The 14680-nt window shown below is 40.1% G+C and overlaps 3 protein-coding genes across 3 annotated transcripts; 2 read left to right on the top strand and 1 right to left on the bottom strand.

The window, feature by feature from the left end:
* The first annotated feature begins 1067 nt into the window (after positions 1 to 1067).
* LOC127972935 (olfactory receptor 2AT4-like) lies at positions 1068 to 2054 on the top strand. The gene has a single exon (XM_052576941.1). It carries the CDS (start codon positions 1068 to 1070, stop codon positions 2052 to 2054), a length of 987 nt encoding a protein of 328 aa, XP_052432901.1.
* Positions 2055 to 7061: 5007 nt separating this feature from the next.
* On the bottom strand, positions 7062 to 11072 carry LOC127973037 (uncharacterized protein K02A2.6-like). The gene has a single exon (XM_052577070.1). The coding sequence runs from the start codon at positions 11070 to 11072 to the stop codon at positions 7062 to 7064; it is 4011 nt and encodes a 1336-aa protein (XP_052433030.1).
* Positions 11073 to 12048: 976 nt separating this feature from the next.
* Positions 12049 to 12846, top strand: LOC127973036 (olfactory receptor 1-like). The gene has a single exon (XM_052577069.1). The coding sequence runs from the start codon at positions 12049 to 12051 to the stop codon at positions 12844 to 12846; it is 798 nt and encodes a 265-aa protein (XP_052433029.1).
* The last annotated feature ends 1834 nt before the right edge of the window (positions 12847 to 14680 follow it).

Below are 14680 nucleotides of genomic sequence, written 5' to 3'. Positions count from 1 at the left end.
GAAGTGCACCTCTCCAAACACTGGGCTGTGTGACTTCCCCCAACTGTGCTAAATTATTAAATGATTGAACAATCTGTGGTATAATTGACCTAGAGACTTCCAAATAATTCCAGGGGAGATTTGAACAAATCATTTTCAGGGAGATTATTCAAATAAGCGTTAGAACTGTGAATCACTGTCATGAGGCCTACGGTTTATTAGTTTCTTTCATTATCCTGTTTTCAAACGATAAGTTCTTACCTCTAAGTGTGATCTACAGATTACACAAACACATGCAACTCAAGATAAAAAATAAATAAAAATAAAATAAAAAAAGCTAAAAAGTTTTAATACACAGAATACCAGGTGTCTACCTATTGTCGTTTATATTTTATAGTTTTAACAAAACATTATTTCAATCTGTATACATTTTTAATCAAGCATTTGTATAATTGAAATCAAACGTGTTGCCAAGCTCATAAACAAAAACAAACAATATATACAGTATATACTTTTTAGCTATACAGAAATTGTCCAGAAATGTTATACTTCACACTTAATATTTTGTTAATTGCATTTAATTGATTATATTTTGAATAAAACATCTGCAAAGATTTGTAAAAGCCACCTTTGTCATTAAAATAACATTCAATCTCAGTGTATTAAAAGCAGTAGAAAATATGTTAGTTCATCTCTTTGGTCACTAGTTAGTAGCCTATAAGAAACGCAAGAAGTATATGGTCTGAGTGTCACCGACCAACCACAAAATTCCCCGCCTTATTAAGAGTGAAAAAATGTGCCTTAAATATCTTCGACTTTGACATATTTTTGGAGAGCGTAAAAAGACATACAGTGTATTGTAAGTAAATCATTTTACTGGTATAGAGATCAAATCAGATGCTTTTTCAGTTCACTCGAAAAGTTGATTAGATTATAATGTGATAATTCTTCTTCCTTATTGTGTAAAACAAAGAAGTTAAAATCCTGTTATGATTCTGTGATCCAAATGTTGTAATATTAATGTAATATTGTAAAATGTTGTACACTGTTCTAATTTTTCATCTTTTTCATTTAGCCATCAGATCATCATGTCATCAGGAAACATCAGCTTTGTTAAGGACTTTTTTATCGTTGGTTTTCCTGGGCTTCAGCCAGGATACTATGGTGCAGTGGCTGCTCTGCTGCTTTTTGCCTATGTGTGTATCTTAGTGGGGAATGGAATATTTATAGCACTTTTTACTCTAGAAAAACGCCTTCATAAACCTATGTATTATATCATCTTAAACCTGGTTGTAAGTGACTTATTATTCAGCACCACTACCTTACCAAAGATTATTTCTAGATACTGGTTCCAAGATGGTAGTATTTCATTCACTGGTTGCTTCATTCAGATGTATTTTGTGCACTATTTTGGTTCAGTCAGTTCTGTTATCCTGGCAATAATGGCCTTTGACAGGTACGTAGCCATATGTAATCCCCTAAGATATCCTAATATAGTCACAAAGTTGAACATTTTCTGTCTTTGTCTGGCTGCATGGGTGCTAACAAACACATGCCCTTTAATGATGGCAATAAGGGCTTACCCTCTGCCTTACTGTTCAGGAAACACAATTATACACTGTTACTGTGATCACATTTCTATCACATCACTTGCATGCACTAACAGGGCACTGTACGGAGTTCCAGCCTTTGCATTTGCTATGGTTGTGTTGCTCGGTCCCCTGGCCTTCATAATTTTCTCTTACTGTGCCATCATTGTGGCAGTTTTGCATATATCGAGCACTCAAGGAAGGCTGAAGTCTTTCTCCACCTGCAGTCCTCAGCTCATCATAATTGCTCTATATTTTCTACCCAGGTGTTTTATTTATTTGTCTAGCATCATTGGTATTAACTTCAGCACTGATTTGCGATTAGTCATTATTATGATGTATAGTCTGTTTCCACCCATGATCAACCCCCTCATTTACTGTTTGAGGACAAAAGACGTGAAGGAAACCTTACTCAAAAAGATAAAAGTTTCAATGAATCCCCTATTTATTCCAACAAAGGTGAATGTATCCACTGTATGTGTGTAAATTCATATAGCAGTCATACATTAGAAGAAACAACAAACACAAAATAGTATTAGATGTAAACATCAAAATTAGTATAGTAACTGTGAGAAGACATACGATTTAATCAGTTTTAGCCACAAAAGTTTATTTTTGTAATTTTTAAACAATTACAAACTTGCTATATTTCACCTAAACTATATTTCAAAAAACAAAGAAAGAAAAAAACTATTAAATATGATTAAAACAATATTGTATATGAAACATCTGTTCCCAGCGGAAACAACCTTTATAAGACAAGTCAATAGCTGTACTAAACTGATGTGTATTTTGTGTTAAATGTGATGTTAAGAACTACATGGTAATTTTTTGTCACTGTAATTTATGCCATTGTCTTTACAATTTACAAGTCAGATATCAACAAACTGAGACTGTTACTGTGATCATGTCTCCATCACAACACTGGCATGCACTGACAGATCACTATATAGTATTCCAGGCTTAATTCTTACTGCTCCATCTTCATACAGATTTTAGGTACCCAAGGAAGGATGAAGAATTTCTCCACTTACAGTAAGGGCTTTCTAGGCCAACATAAACACACCTGAAGCAGCTAATCAAGGTCATCAGGATCAGTAGAAACCTTTGTGTGCTAGATGTAAACTGATCAACCAAGTCACTCTCCAGGAGCCACTTTACACACCATTAGGGTCCCCAAAGATGTAAATATCCATAATACAGAGAAAATTATAACCATACTCGTATTGGTCACAATAGAATGATTCCTTAATGGCAATCAAATTGCAATGAAGTGATCTTATGCAAGTTCAACAAGAGTGACACTTTTGAATAGAACTGAAACAAAAAACATGTTTTCCAAAGAAGCACTGTAGGAGATGTACCACGAGTCAAACAGAAAATTCTTCATATCGGGAATCAGTGCATTATATTGTATGTAATATTTACAATAGTATATTCCCACAAATACAAACAGACACAAACACTTAGCTAAGTGATTTTTGTTTGACACAAATAAAGCAAAGACAGAATCACAACCCTTTTATGTATCGATGGATATTCATTTCAATTCTGGTGCTTAAACTTTAATGTGTTTTTTCTGATTATCCCTTCCTTATTATTTGATTTGATTTCGACAGCCAGCATAAAAAAAATTTTGGAAATATTGGAAAATAATAATAAGAGTAAAGTAAGTGTATCCAAACGTTTGACTGATATAAACAGTTTAACTATGTATTTGTAGGCCTTAGTGGTAAATAACGGATGGAAATTTAAAGGAATTGTGTGTACTACTTTGTCTCCGTCACCCTTTTTAAGATATGTTTGGGCTGTACAACAGATAAGCAGGTTATCTGTGTTACTTAGAGGCCTTTTGACACCCAAGTTTGTGGTGGGCCTTTTTTAAATTCTATTCTGTCTATTCTGAAAATTAAAAAATTAAAATATTACTAAAAAAACAGTGAACTCTTATAGCCACAATAGGAGTGCAGAAATGACACAGTCATTCAATAGATGGTTCTTGATGACTGACAGTGACAGTACAGCAGTGTTTAATAAAACGATCACACAGATTTGTTCTTATATCCAGTCTCTCTCTACAGTTGATTCCTCCAAAATATTATTAATACACATAATACCTTGCTACACCACAAAACAACGCACAATAATTCTTAACTATTCCATATGGATTGTAATAATAGTATCTTGAGATATCTAAGATAATGAATTGTTTTTAATTCATTCACCCATGAAATGTAAGCTATTCAACATCTGGAGAAAAAAAAACACATTTATGTAGTGCATATCTACAGCAGCTAATCTAAATAAGGAATAAGAAGATTACTGTATGTGTATTCTGATTATAACTTTTATTATTGGAGATAAATAAATCATTAATGACTGATATAATTTCTACTACTGTAAAAAAGTTTTCTGTATTTGTTGTGAAACTTTTAGCAAGAGTTGCATAATTTTTTATCGAAAGATTAAGAGTTTATGTGTCAGAATGACTCTGTCAAATTTAAGTTGTTAAGCACTCATAATAGATGACTAGCTATGTGTTGAATCACAGAAGACCATGTACAAACAGCTCTGACAGTAAATATACATCTCTATAGTCATTTTTATTTGTTTTTGGTCAAACACGGTGGACCTATGAAGACGAAGCATGTTAGGCCTGTTCTGGCACCTGTTAAAAAAACATTTATAGAGTAATTATTCATTCTTATTTTATTTTGAAATCACTGTTTATGTTTCTGATCTTCACAATTACAATAATGACTTAATTTCAGTCCGAACTGCAAAGTCAATGTGTAGTTATCGAAATTTCAAATAGAATAATAGGCTACATACCTGAATACTGTATTGTTTTTTCTCCCGTTTATGTTATGACAGAGCTTACCTGCATGGCTTTTAGTCAAGTGTGTGTACATTTAGTGAAATATTGATGTATTTACACAATTACTTGGTGAATGAAATGGGTTTCAAATACAAAAACTGATCACTCACAGACAATTCGCTGCAGCTCCATCAATCAAACTGCGAGCTCATAATTCCCACCATCCGATGATGACATACGGATATCATCACAAATTAAAAATACCTTAAAACAGAATTATGTTTTCGAAGCCTTATAATTCAAATTCAATACACTGTGGCAATCTATAGTATCGTCTTAATGATATAGAGGCCTTTTTTATGTGTGCTTTGTTCACAATATTTTTTCTTTACAAACATCAGATGTTTAGATGTGTCCAAGCCTGTGTTAATTCAGCGTCTTGTTAGAATGATCAATGATGACTTTTCCCATTTCTGAGAAGTTATTGAATTGAAGTAACAATGAGGCAGCATAGTTATGTCATATTAATACAATGCAACATGTTAACTGTATATGGTCAAAGACTATAGTGACTTTGATGTGGTCATGTTCATACCTGTCAAGTTTTGAATTTGAAAATAAGGGAAATTTTCCGGCGCCCACCGCGAGCAGTCCCACCACCCCAACAAAGCTCCAGTATCCCTTACATTTTAAGACAGGTGTTATAGCCCAAATGAAAACACAAAACGGTATATATGAAGAGCATTTATTTAAAGGCTTATTTGCATATTTTCTGTTAATTTTACATTGCTTGTCTTTACATTTACATTTTATTTTCATTCCACACATTCTTTTAATTTCATATTGCTTTTTTTTTTTTTTTTTTTTTTACAGTTTTTCTTTTCATTTCACATAACTTTTCTTTTACTCTTTTAGTGAGTTGTTGTACAAATTTGTTGCAGACTTTGCATTCTTTAAAAAAGTAAATTCGCTGTCGCATTTATCACGGTATTTACACATGGGTTTTGGTTTTTTGGAAGGTGTGCCTTCACTCTCTATCGTAGCATCCATCATCCGTCTCTGTTTTTTCTTTTGTTGTTGTTTTTCCCGCGTTATAACTCATGTCATCTGACCTCACACACCCCTCGCGACAGGCTACTGCAGGTGGCAGTTATCGCGAGACTATAACAGAGCTCAGATTGGGAATGTTTTTTTTTTTATTATTATTTTATTAATAACGCAGGTTAAAATTAAAGAATTAAAATACGGGAGATTTACGGGAAAATACTAATACGGGAGGACGGCGGGAAAGAAGGGTAAAATACGTGACTTTCCCGGCCAAAACGGGATACTTGACAGGTATGCATGTTACTCCAAGCAATTTTGATTGCTTTGGAGTACCCTAAATTACTGTCGTTTAGCTTATTGGCATTTGAAAAGGCATGCACGATTAATTTGCCTTCAAGCGCCAACAGTGAAAGGGCATTTCTAATTATTGTTGTTTATATGGCCTGTTTGTGTGTATGTGTGTGTTTAACTGATTTTTCATGTTCCTGTTCTAGTATCAAAAGATTGCACTATTTAAAAAATAAAAAATCTGACCTTACATGTTCGAGTCTCTATATATTTTTAAATGTATAAACTAATTTAACAAGTTTCACTTGTCACTACACTGAAAAAGCAATATTATTTATTTTATTAGTCCTCATTTATTTTTTTTATATGATTTTTAAATTTGTCATGTTGTTCAATCTCTTAACCTTTAGCAAAACCTTTAACCTTTAGTTTTGAATCTCGCTGGGTCTCTCACGAGAAGTAAATCAAACTTGCTTTGTGTTGCAAGGCTCGTGATTGGCTGTTTGCCAGTGATGTCACACATTCATGTGCATGCACTCCACAAACTCAGGATCAAAGCCTGAGTTGACAAAGAAAGTTGATGAAAAGCATCATGGTACCAACAAAGTCGGATTGGAGAGGTTTGGATTTGTCAACTCAAAACTAATCCTGTAACTCTGAATTTGTTCAGCTACCATCATGGTACAGGCCACAGGTGTCTTGTTTATTTGTTTGGCAACATTGTGGTAAAGTACAGTACAGATTTTGATTCCCCATTGTTATGATGTTTAACATTAAAGCAGTTTAATTTAAAACCGTTTTAATATTTTGCACAGCATCAATAAACAGGTTGCAATTTATGAAGTGCTTTGGGAGGTTCTGACCCATAGATATGTTTACATAGATGCCTTATTAGATACTGTTTCATACTGGAACAGTCAGGAAGTTGATTGTGAGAAGTGTTGTGACATTGGAAATAATAATTGTGATAACCCGAGTATTTAAAGATGCACGCAGACATTGCTGTTTATCGTCTTTACTAAACTCAGCAGCAAATACAGAAACTGGCATGCAAAACGGTAACAACACATTCAAAACATCCGGTGTGCAACAGCTTAACTAGGACCGGGGGGGGGGGAAACAACATACAAACATTCCGGGTTTCACCCCGGCCTACACCGCAAATAGTCCCTCTGCAACACTTCTCCCTCTTAAAGTGCAAACATAAAACATTAATACACACACTGTAAGATAAGTGCCTCTCTACCAGGAGAAACATTGGTAGCAATATGAACATCAAATTTTTGTTAAACAAACAACACTCTTTTATATGGTATTTTTAATGTTTGGGTATCTGTAGCTCAACATGTCAGTCTGTTTGGAGGCTTGTGTTGTCTCTTAGATCTCCTAAGCTCAGGAATGGTGTCCTCAGAACTGGAGGCAGGCTCTGGTCCCCCAGGTATGCTCTGAGCAGGGTCAGCCGTAGCTGCCTGCTCCGACAATTCATCAGGTGCCTCCTCTGAGGGCTCAGACAGACCCTCATGTGACATTTCCGCGTGCCCTGGAGCTATTGGCACGGCCTCTGCAGAGCCGCCCCCACTGACTTTGCATGAAACCCCGTGAGAACCGTGAGAACTCTTCCCTCCCCCATCATGGCGGACCCGCAAGTGATCTTGGTGCCTGCGCACCTGCCTACCATCACATAATTCCACAACAAAAGATACTGGCCCTGTCTGGCGGTGGATTACCCCTGGCAACCAGGGTGAACCTATGGCAAAGTTCTTGACATACACTCTGTCCCCTGGGTGAAAATGTCTCTCTTTGGCATGTTGGTCCCGCCTTGCTTTTTGCTCCTCCTGATACCTGGCAACCCTCGCTCTGATGTCTGGCTGGAGGAGGTCCAGATGAGACTTTGGTCTCCTCCCCAGCAACATCTCAGCTGGAGACACTCCCGTAGTTGTGTGTGGAGTAATCCTGTATTGAAACAGGAAGCGTGCGAGCTTGGTTTCCACCGATTGTCCCGACATCTTCCGCAGCCCCTCTTTGAAAGTCTCCACAGCCCGCTCTGCCAAGCCATTGGACGCGGGATGATAGGGGGCAGTGCAGACATGACGAATCCCGTTTCTATCCATAAACTCCTTGAAAACCTCACTGGTGAAAGTGGGCCCATTGTCTGTCACAATTGTGTCTGGCAGCCCATGTGTTGCGAAAATGCTTCTCAGTGTGTCTGTAGTAGTAAGTGCAGTAATATTTGACATGATATGTGCCTCGAGCCACTTGGAGTGCGCATCCACTAGCACTAAAAACATCGGACCCATAAATGGGCCAGCAAAATCCAGGTGAAGCCTGGACCACGGACGGCCGGGCCACTGCCATGGGTGTAGTGGCGCTGCCGCTGGCATCTTCAGGTTGCTTTGACACTGCGAACATACCTTCACCTTTTCTTCTAAAGCACAGTCCATCCCAGGCCACCACACAAATGATCTGGCGAGACTTTTCATACGGGAAACCCCGGGGTGGGCCTCATGTAGCTCGTCCATCACTTGAGCCCGCCCTGGAGGTGGGACAATCACTCTGGAACCCCAGAGGAGACAGCCATCAAGGACACTTAATTCAAGTTTGCGCTTGACGTAAGGTTTGAACCCCTCCTGTTCCACAGTGGCAGGCCACCCCTGCATCACCCACCTCTTCACCTGCGACAACACTGGGTCTCTTTCAGTCCACAGCTTTATTTGCTTTGCTGTCACTGGAGCCTGTGACAGTCTGTCCATCAGAAAAACAGTCTCTGGGGGAAAGCCTGTGTGGTGTGGTGTGTCTGGGAGAGGCAGACGGCTAAAAGCATCAGCATTTGCATTGTCGCTACCCGCCTTGTACTCTATGCTGTACTGGTATGCTGACAGGGTTAATGCCCAGCGCTGTATTCTTGCTGAGGCCATGGGTGGAATGCCCTTTGTCTCACTGAACAGACCCATTAGAGGCTTATGGTCTGTGAAGATGGTAAAAGGGCGACCAAACAGGTAGTGGTGGAAACGCTTTACTGCAAAAACAACCGCCAGGCCCTCCTTCTCTAATTGCGAGTACCCCTTTTCTGCTGCAGTAAGAGTACGTGACACATAGCTGATTGGCTTCTCACTTCCATCCTCCATGCGGTGCGAAAGAACTGCCCCCAGTCCATACGGGGAGGCATCACACGATAGAATGACCTCCTTGTCTGGGTCAAAATGTACCAGCAGTCGTGTTGAGTGTAACAGTCCCTTTACGTGCTGGAAAGCGTTGTCCTGATCCTGCTGCCATCTCCACACACAGCCTTTGTGTAGCAGCTGGTAGAGTGGGGCCAGTACGGTCGAGAGGTCTGGTAAAAACTTCCCATAATAGTTCACTAGACCCAGAAACGACCTAAGCTCTGCAATGTCCTTTGGTGTTGGGGCTTCCTTAATTGCTCTCACTTTGTCTTCGACTGGAGACAAGCCCTGAGCTGAAATCCGATGGCCCAGATATGTGACACTTGGAGCTTGAAAAACACACTTACTGCATTTCAGACGCAGCCCAGCCTCAGACATTCTCTTTAACACCAGGTCAAGGTTTTGCAAGTGTTCCTCTTCTGTTTTACCTGTGACGAGAATGTCATCCAGGTAGACGGCAACCTGGGGAATGTTCTGAAACAGATTGTCCATGGTGCGTTGGAAAATAGCCGGGCTTGAGGCAACGCCAAACACCAGGCGGTTATACTTGAATAGCCCCTTGTGAGTGTTTATAGTCACATATTGCTTAGAGTCTTCATCTAGCAAAAGTTGCTGATATGCGTGACTCATGTCTAGTTTAGTGAATGTTTTTCCACCTGCTAGTGTAGCAAATAGGTCCTCCACTCGCGGTAGGGGGTAGGTGTCGAGCTGTGAGGCCTGATTAATGGTCATTTTGTAATCCCCACATATGCGCACTTCCCCGTCCTCCTTCACCACTGGCACTATTGGGGCTGCCCAGTCAGAAAACTCCACAGGCTCAATCACCCCTGCCCTTTGTAGCCTTTCCAACTCCGCCTCAACCTTAGCTTTCATGGCATATGGTACTGTTCGTGGTTTGAAGAAACGCGGTTGTGCTTTGGGGTCCACACACAGTTTAACTGTGGTCCCTCGGAGGGTACCCAATTCCTCTTTAAAGACATCAGCATATTTCCCTATGATGTCCTGTACCACAGTGGTATGTTTGATTTCACCCCAGATCTGTCCCCAATTCAGGTGAATTTTCTGGAGGAGATCCCGCCCCAACAAGCTCGGTCCCTCCCCCTCGACCACAAGCAGTGTCACCGCGGCCTGCTGTTCTTGATATACAATGTCCACCTTGATAGCCCCCACGAGTGGAATGCACTCACCCGTGTACGTTCTGAGCCTAATACTTGTCTCTTCCATTGCAGGTGCACCCCCTGAGCTCCACAACCTGTTGAACGTGGTTTGACTGATTACTGAAGCTGAGGCCCCAGTGTCCACTTCCATGTTCAGCTCTTCGCCATTCACCTTAATTGCTGCATATATGGGCTGAGCCCGGGGCTGGCCACGGATATTAAACATGTTGAATGAGCACTGCTCCTCAAAATCCTCACTCTGCAGGTGATGTGTGTTGGGCTTAGGTGCTTTTCCCCATCCTTTTGTCTGTTTATGTTTAGCACCCCTGCACTTTTTTGCAATATGCCCCCTTTTCTGGCAATTATGGCAAACAGCGTCTTTAAAACCACAGTCATTCGCAAAATGCGGACCCCCACAACGATAACACTCTGTGGGTCTTCCTGAACTACTTTTGCATTCTTTTGCTACAAAATGGGCAGTATCTGATAGCGTCCCTCCCCCTGCATTTTTTATGTCCATCGTGTTGTTTGCCGCCGTCTCCATGGCTAGGGCAATGTCCAAAGCCTTTTTGAAAGTCAGTGTGGCTTCACCCAATAAGCGGCGCTGTATGACGTCATCGTTAATTCCACAGACTAACCTGTCCCGCAACATGTCCTCCAGCACTGCCCTGAACTCACAGTGCTCGGAAAGCTGCCTCAGTTCCGCTACAAACTCCGCCACTGTCACTCCTGACTTGCGTGAATGCGTGTGAAACTTGAAGCGCTGCACAATCACCGAGGGCTTGGGATTGAGGTGATTTTGCACCATCTCCACAATTTCTTTGAACCCGATCTCTCCCGGTTTCTGCGGCGTTGCAAGATTTCGGATCAATCTGTACGTTTTAGCCCCGCACACACTCAGGAGGATTGATCGTTGTTTCTCCTCATCCACAATGTCATTAGCCAGGAAAAAGTGCTCCAGTCTCTCGACATATTCCACCCAGTCACCATCCTTCTCGGAGAACTCACTGAGCGAGCCGACAGTAGCAGCCATAGCTTTTGTTTAATTATTTGCCAACTTCTTCGCTGCCGAACCGGCTGACTTACTGGAACATTGGCTTGGTTAACGGTTTTAATCCTCGTCGCCAGTGTGATAACCCGAGTATTTAAAGATGCACGCAGACATTGCTGTTTATCGTCTTTACTAAACTCAGCAGCAAATACAGAAACTGGCTTGCAAAACGGTAACAACACATTCAAAACATCCGGTGTGCAACAGCTTAACTAGGACCGGGGGGGGGGAAACAACATACAAACATTCCGGGTTTCACCCCGGCCTACACCGCAAATAGTCCCTCTGCAACAATAATAACTTAAATGTACTTATTAAAACTTTGACTATAGTCAAAAGTAAAATAAACTGTAACTTAGGCCTGATGTTCAAATTGCAGTTTAACCTGTGGTAGGCCTACTGAAAATGGTACTGAATATTGATATATTTCAATGCATTATATTAAGGTTACAAAATCAAGAGACAATAGTAATGGCAAGGACTCAAGCATATTAGTGTCAAAAAAACCAAACTGTTCATAAGATAATCATGAATAAATGAGACAGCAGAAACTCCAAACAACACGTCAATTTGTGGGAGGTCCCTCTAGTCTTATTTGTCTTCATAAATGGTGACTATGTATACCATTGTTAGATGGACATACAAGGAGAAAAAAATTTTGTTTGTGGATTAATGCAAATATTGATTGTGAATCTTCTCCATCAAAATTAAAATAATGCAATTTTAATAGATTATGCTTATTGCAGAATAATTTCCATGTAGGTAATGTATGTGAATGTGATTATCAATATAATCTGTGAAGAATTTTATAACAGCAGCAATTGTGCCAGAAATGAAAAGTTTTATGTTGTTTATTTTGCATTGACAGTCAAATGCTTGTGTAATTGTCATTTTAATTGTCATATTTTTTATATTTCAGTGAACTTGCATCAGGTAACTCCAAAGTCATTCTAGAGTCATGACTCCAACAAATGTCACTGTCTTTACTGAATTCTACCTGCTGGGATTTCCAGGACTGCATCCACACTATTATGGAGCCGTGGGAACCCTTTTGTTCTTTGTCTACTTGACACTAGCAGGAGGAAATCTCTTTATAATTTCATTTATTGTTTATGAGAGAAGCCTTCAGAAACCCACCTATTTAATTTTCTGTAATCTTGCAGTGTCTGATATTGCTTTTGGAACTGTCACGCTGCCTAAAGCCATTGCAAAATACTTTTTCAATAGCAGTGAGATACCATTTTATAGCTGCTTTGTGCAGATGTTTTTTGTTCACTGCTTAGGGTCTATTAACTCTTTCCTAATGCTATTAATGGCCATTGATCGGTTTGTTGCAGTGTGTAACCCACTGAGATACTGTGTCCTTATTACAAATAAGACTATTTTATTGGCATGTGCATTGATTTGGATCATCTGTATTCCATGGCTGACAGTCATTGTTTATCATGGATTCGATGAGCCCTACTGTGATTCTAATGTAAAAACCCAAAATTACTGTGACCAGAATTCGATAATTAAACTGTCCTGTGGAGATGTAAGGCACAAAAAGTTTTTTTCATTTTCAAGTGCCATGTTTGTTCTTTTGGGCCCTTTGATTTTTATTATATTTTCTTTTATTGTTATCATCACGTCTGTTTTCAAAATCACAGATGTACGCCTAAAGCTAAGAGCCAGCGTATCGCCCTTGTATACTTACCTGTACGCCCAAATTCAAGCTCTAGTTGCCCTTGTATACTCACCTGTACGTCCAAAGTAAAGACCCAGTCGTCCTTCTGTATACTTACCTGTACGCCCCAAGTGAAATACCAGTGCATCGCCCTTGCATACTCACCTGCATACTTACCTGTGGACCTTTTAGGCGTTTCCAACCGCGGACCCAGAATCTCGTGGCGAACGGCGTCAGGTACGCACCCCACCCAATTCATTAGAATTACTTACCTTCTTTACTCTGCGTGCAGGGACTGGAAGTGCCCCACCGACGGTTCTCCTACAGGAGGAACACAAAGGCACTACTGAGGGAAACCCTGTTGAGTCACGTGAAGGAAAGGACACAAATCACCAACAGGCTTACCTGAGAGTCCCCGTGACAGAGTCAGAAGCGACTCGGACCTATACTCTCTCTGGCCCCGAGAGTGGATTTTAGATTCCTTTTTGCCTTCCCTTCACACCTTTTAAGTAATTTAATTAAAGTTGTTTTAATTATACTCACTCTCTCTCGTGTGTCTGGTCATTGGGGTGTTCTTGGGACCTCCTCGAGGTGGAAACTAGGGAGGGGTGAGACTCACGACATCTGTGGTCCGCTCCGACCTGTGACATAATGACAAAAGCCACTTTAGATTCCTCAGTGGGAAGTGATGAGTGCCGTAGAGCAAAAAACAAAGAGCATTTTGTCAAAAATGACCGAAATCGATGTGGCTCACCAGCATAGGCAGCAGGAGGAGGCAGACGTTGCTCCGGATCGTAGGCGGGACGGTCCGTGGGAGGAACAGCAGGTGGTGAATGAGGCCGCATTTGGGCAGGCTCGACTCTAAGATGTTGCAACTGCGTGGTTAAATCAGATACTTGCGCCACCAAGGCCTGTATTGCTCGACCAGTAGCCGTGATCTGTTTGTCTTGTCGATCAAATTGAGTATTATTATAGTGAAGGGCTTCTCTCAGTTCATTTACACTCGCTGGATACATAACGTGTTCAGATCGTTATGTCAGGAAGCATACAATGGAACCAGTAGCAAGTCGTAATAAAGTTTATTGTAAACAGTCAATAGAACAAACAGAATTGCTGGCAGATAACAGGCACCAAGCAGGTCCTAGGAGACAAGCAAGAGCAAGAGATCTGTGCAAAATGAGAGCAGAACCAGAACTGCATAGAACAGAGATCAGAACAGAAACCAGCAATCAAACGATGTAATGCTGAACATGACTGACACAGTCCTACATACAGGACTAACAAACGAGACACACCTGCGACTGATGTGATTGCTCGTCAGCACAGCTGGCACTGATAGGCAATCAGATCAGTGCAGTACACGCAGAATGAGCAAGCAAACCTGTGAACCGTGACAGAGAGAAGGAAAGTCACAAATCCTCCATAACCAACTTAGTCACACATATTAATACTTTAATATGCATATAGTATACTACTGTAATTGGCATTAAGAAGCTTATGACTTTTAGTATTTTATCTGTATAAACTGTGAGAATTGTTAGAATTGTTAAATTTGGCTTAGTAGTGGTTAAGTTGGCTCGCCAATGTATCTGATTTCTTTAATACATAAAATAAGTAAGCTTGACCCGAGTTCTTCTAGGGAGAAGAATTTGTTGAAGATAGTAGTGTAGCATGTCTTCAACAATGATGTTAGCTTGTCGTCTTCAAAATATCTTAATCCTTGTAAGAGTCATAGCTTCTCCCTAGATTCTCCTGAATATTACAGACTTGACAGTCTTGTTTTTCATCTTATGGTTTCTTCTTGCAACTGGGAACATTTTCATTATTCATTTTCATCATTCCCATGGATCTCGACCCCTTCCCTATCGTCAAAAAGTATTTGTTGTATTAATGTATATAAATATTTTACTGTGTAATTACGTGA

The sequence above is a fragment of the Carassius gibelio genome, chromosome B15 (assembly GCF_023724105.1).
Source record: "Carassius gibelio isolate Cgi1373 ecotype wild population from Czech Republic chromosome B15, carGib1.2-hapl.c, whole genome shotgun sequence".
In the NCBI taxonomy this organism is placed as follows: domain Eukaryota; kingdom Metazoa; phylum Chordata; class Actinopteri; order Cypriniformes; family Cyprinidae; genus Carassius; species Carassius gibelio.
This window is presented reverse-complemented; position numbering and strand designations above follow the sequence as displayed.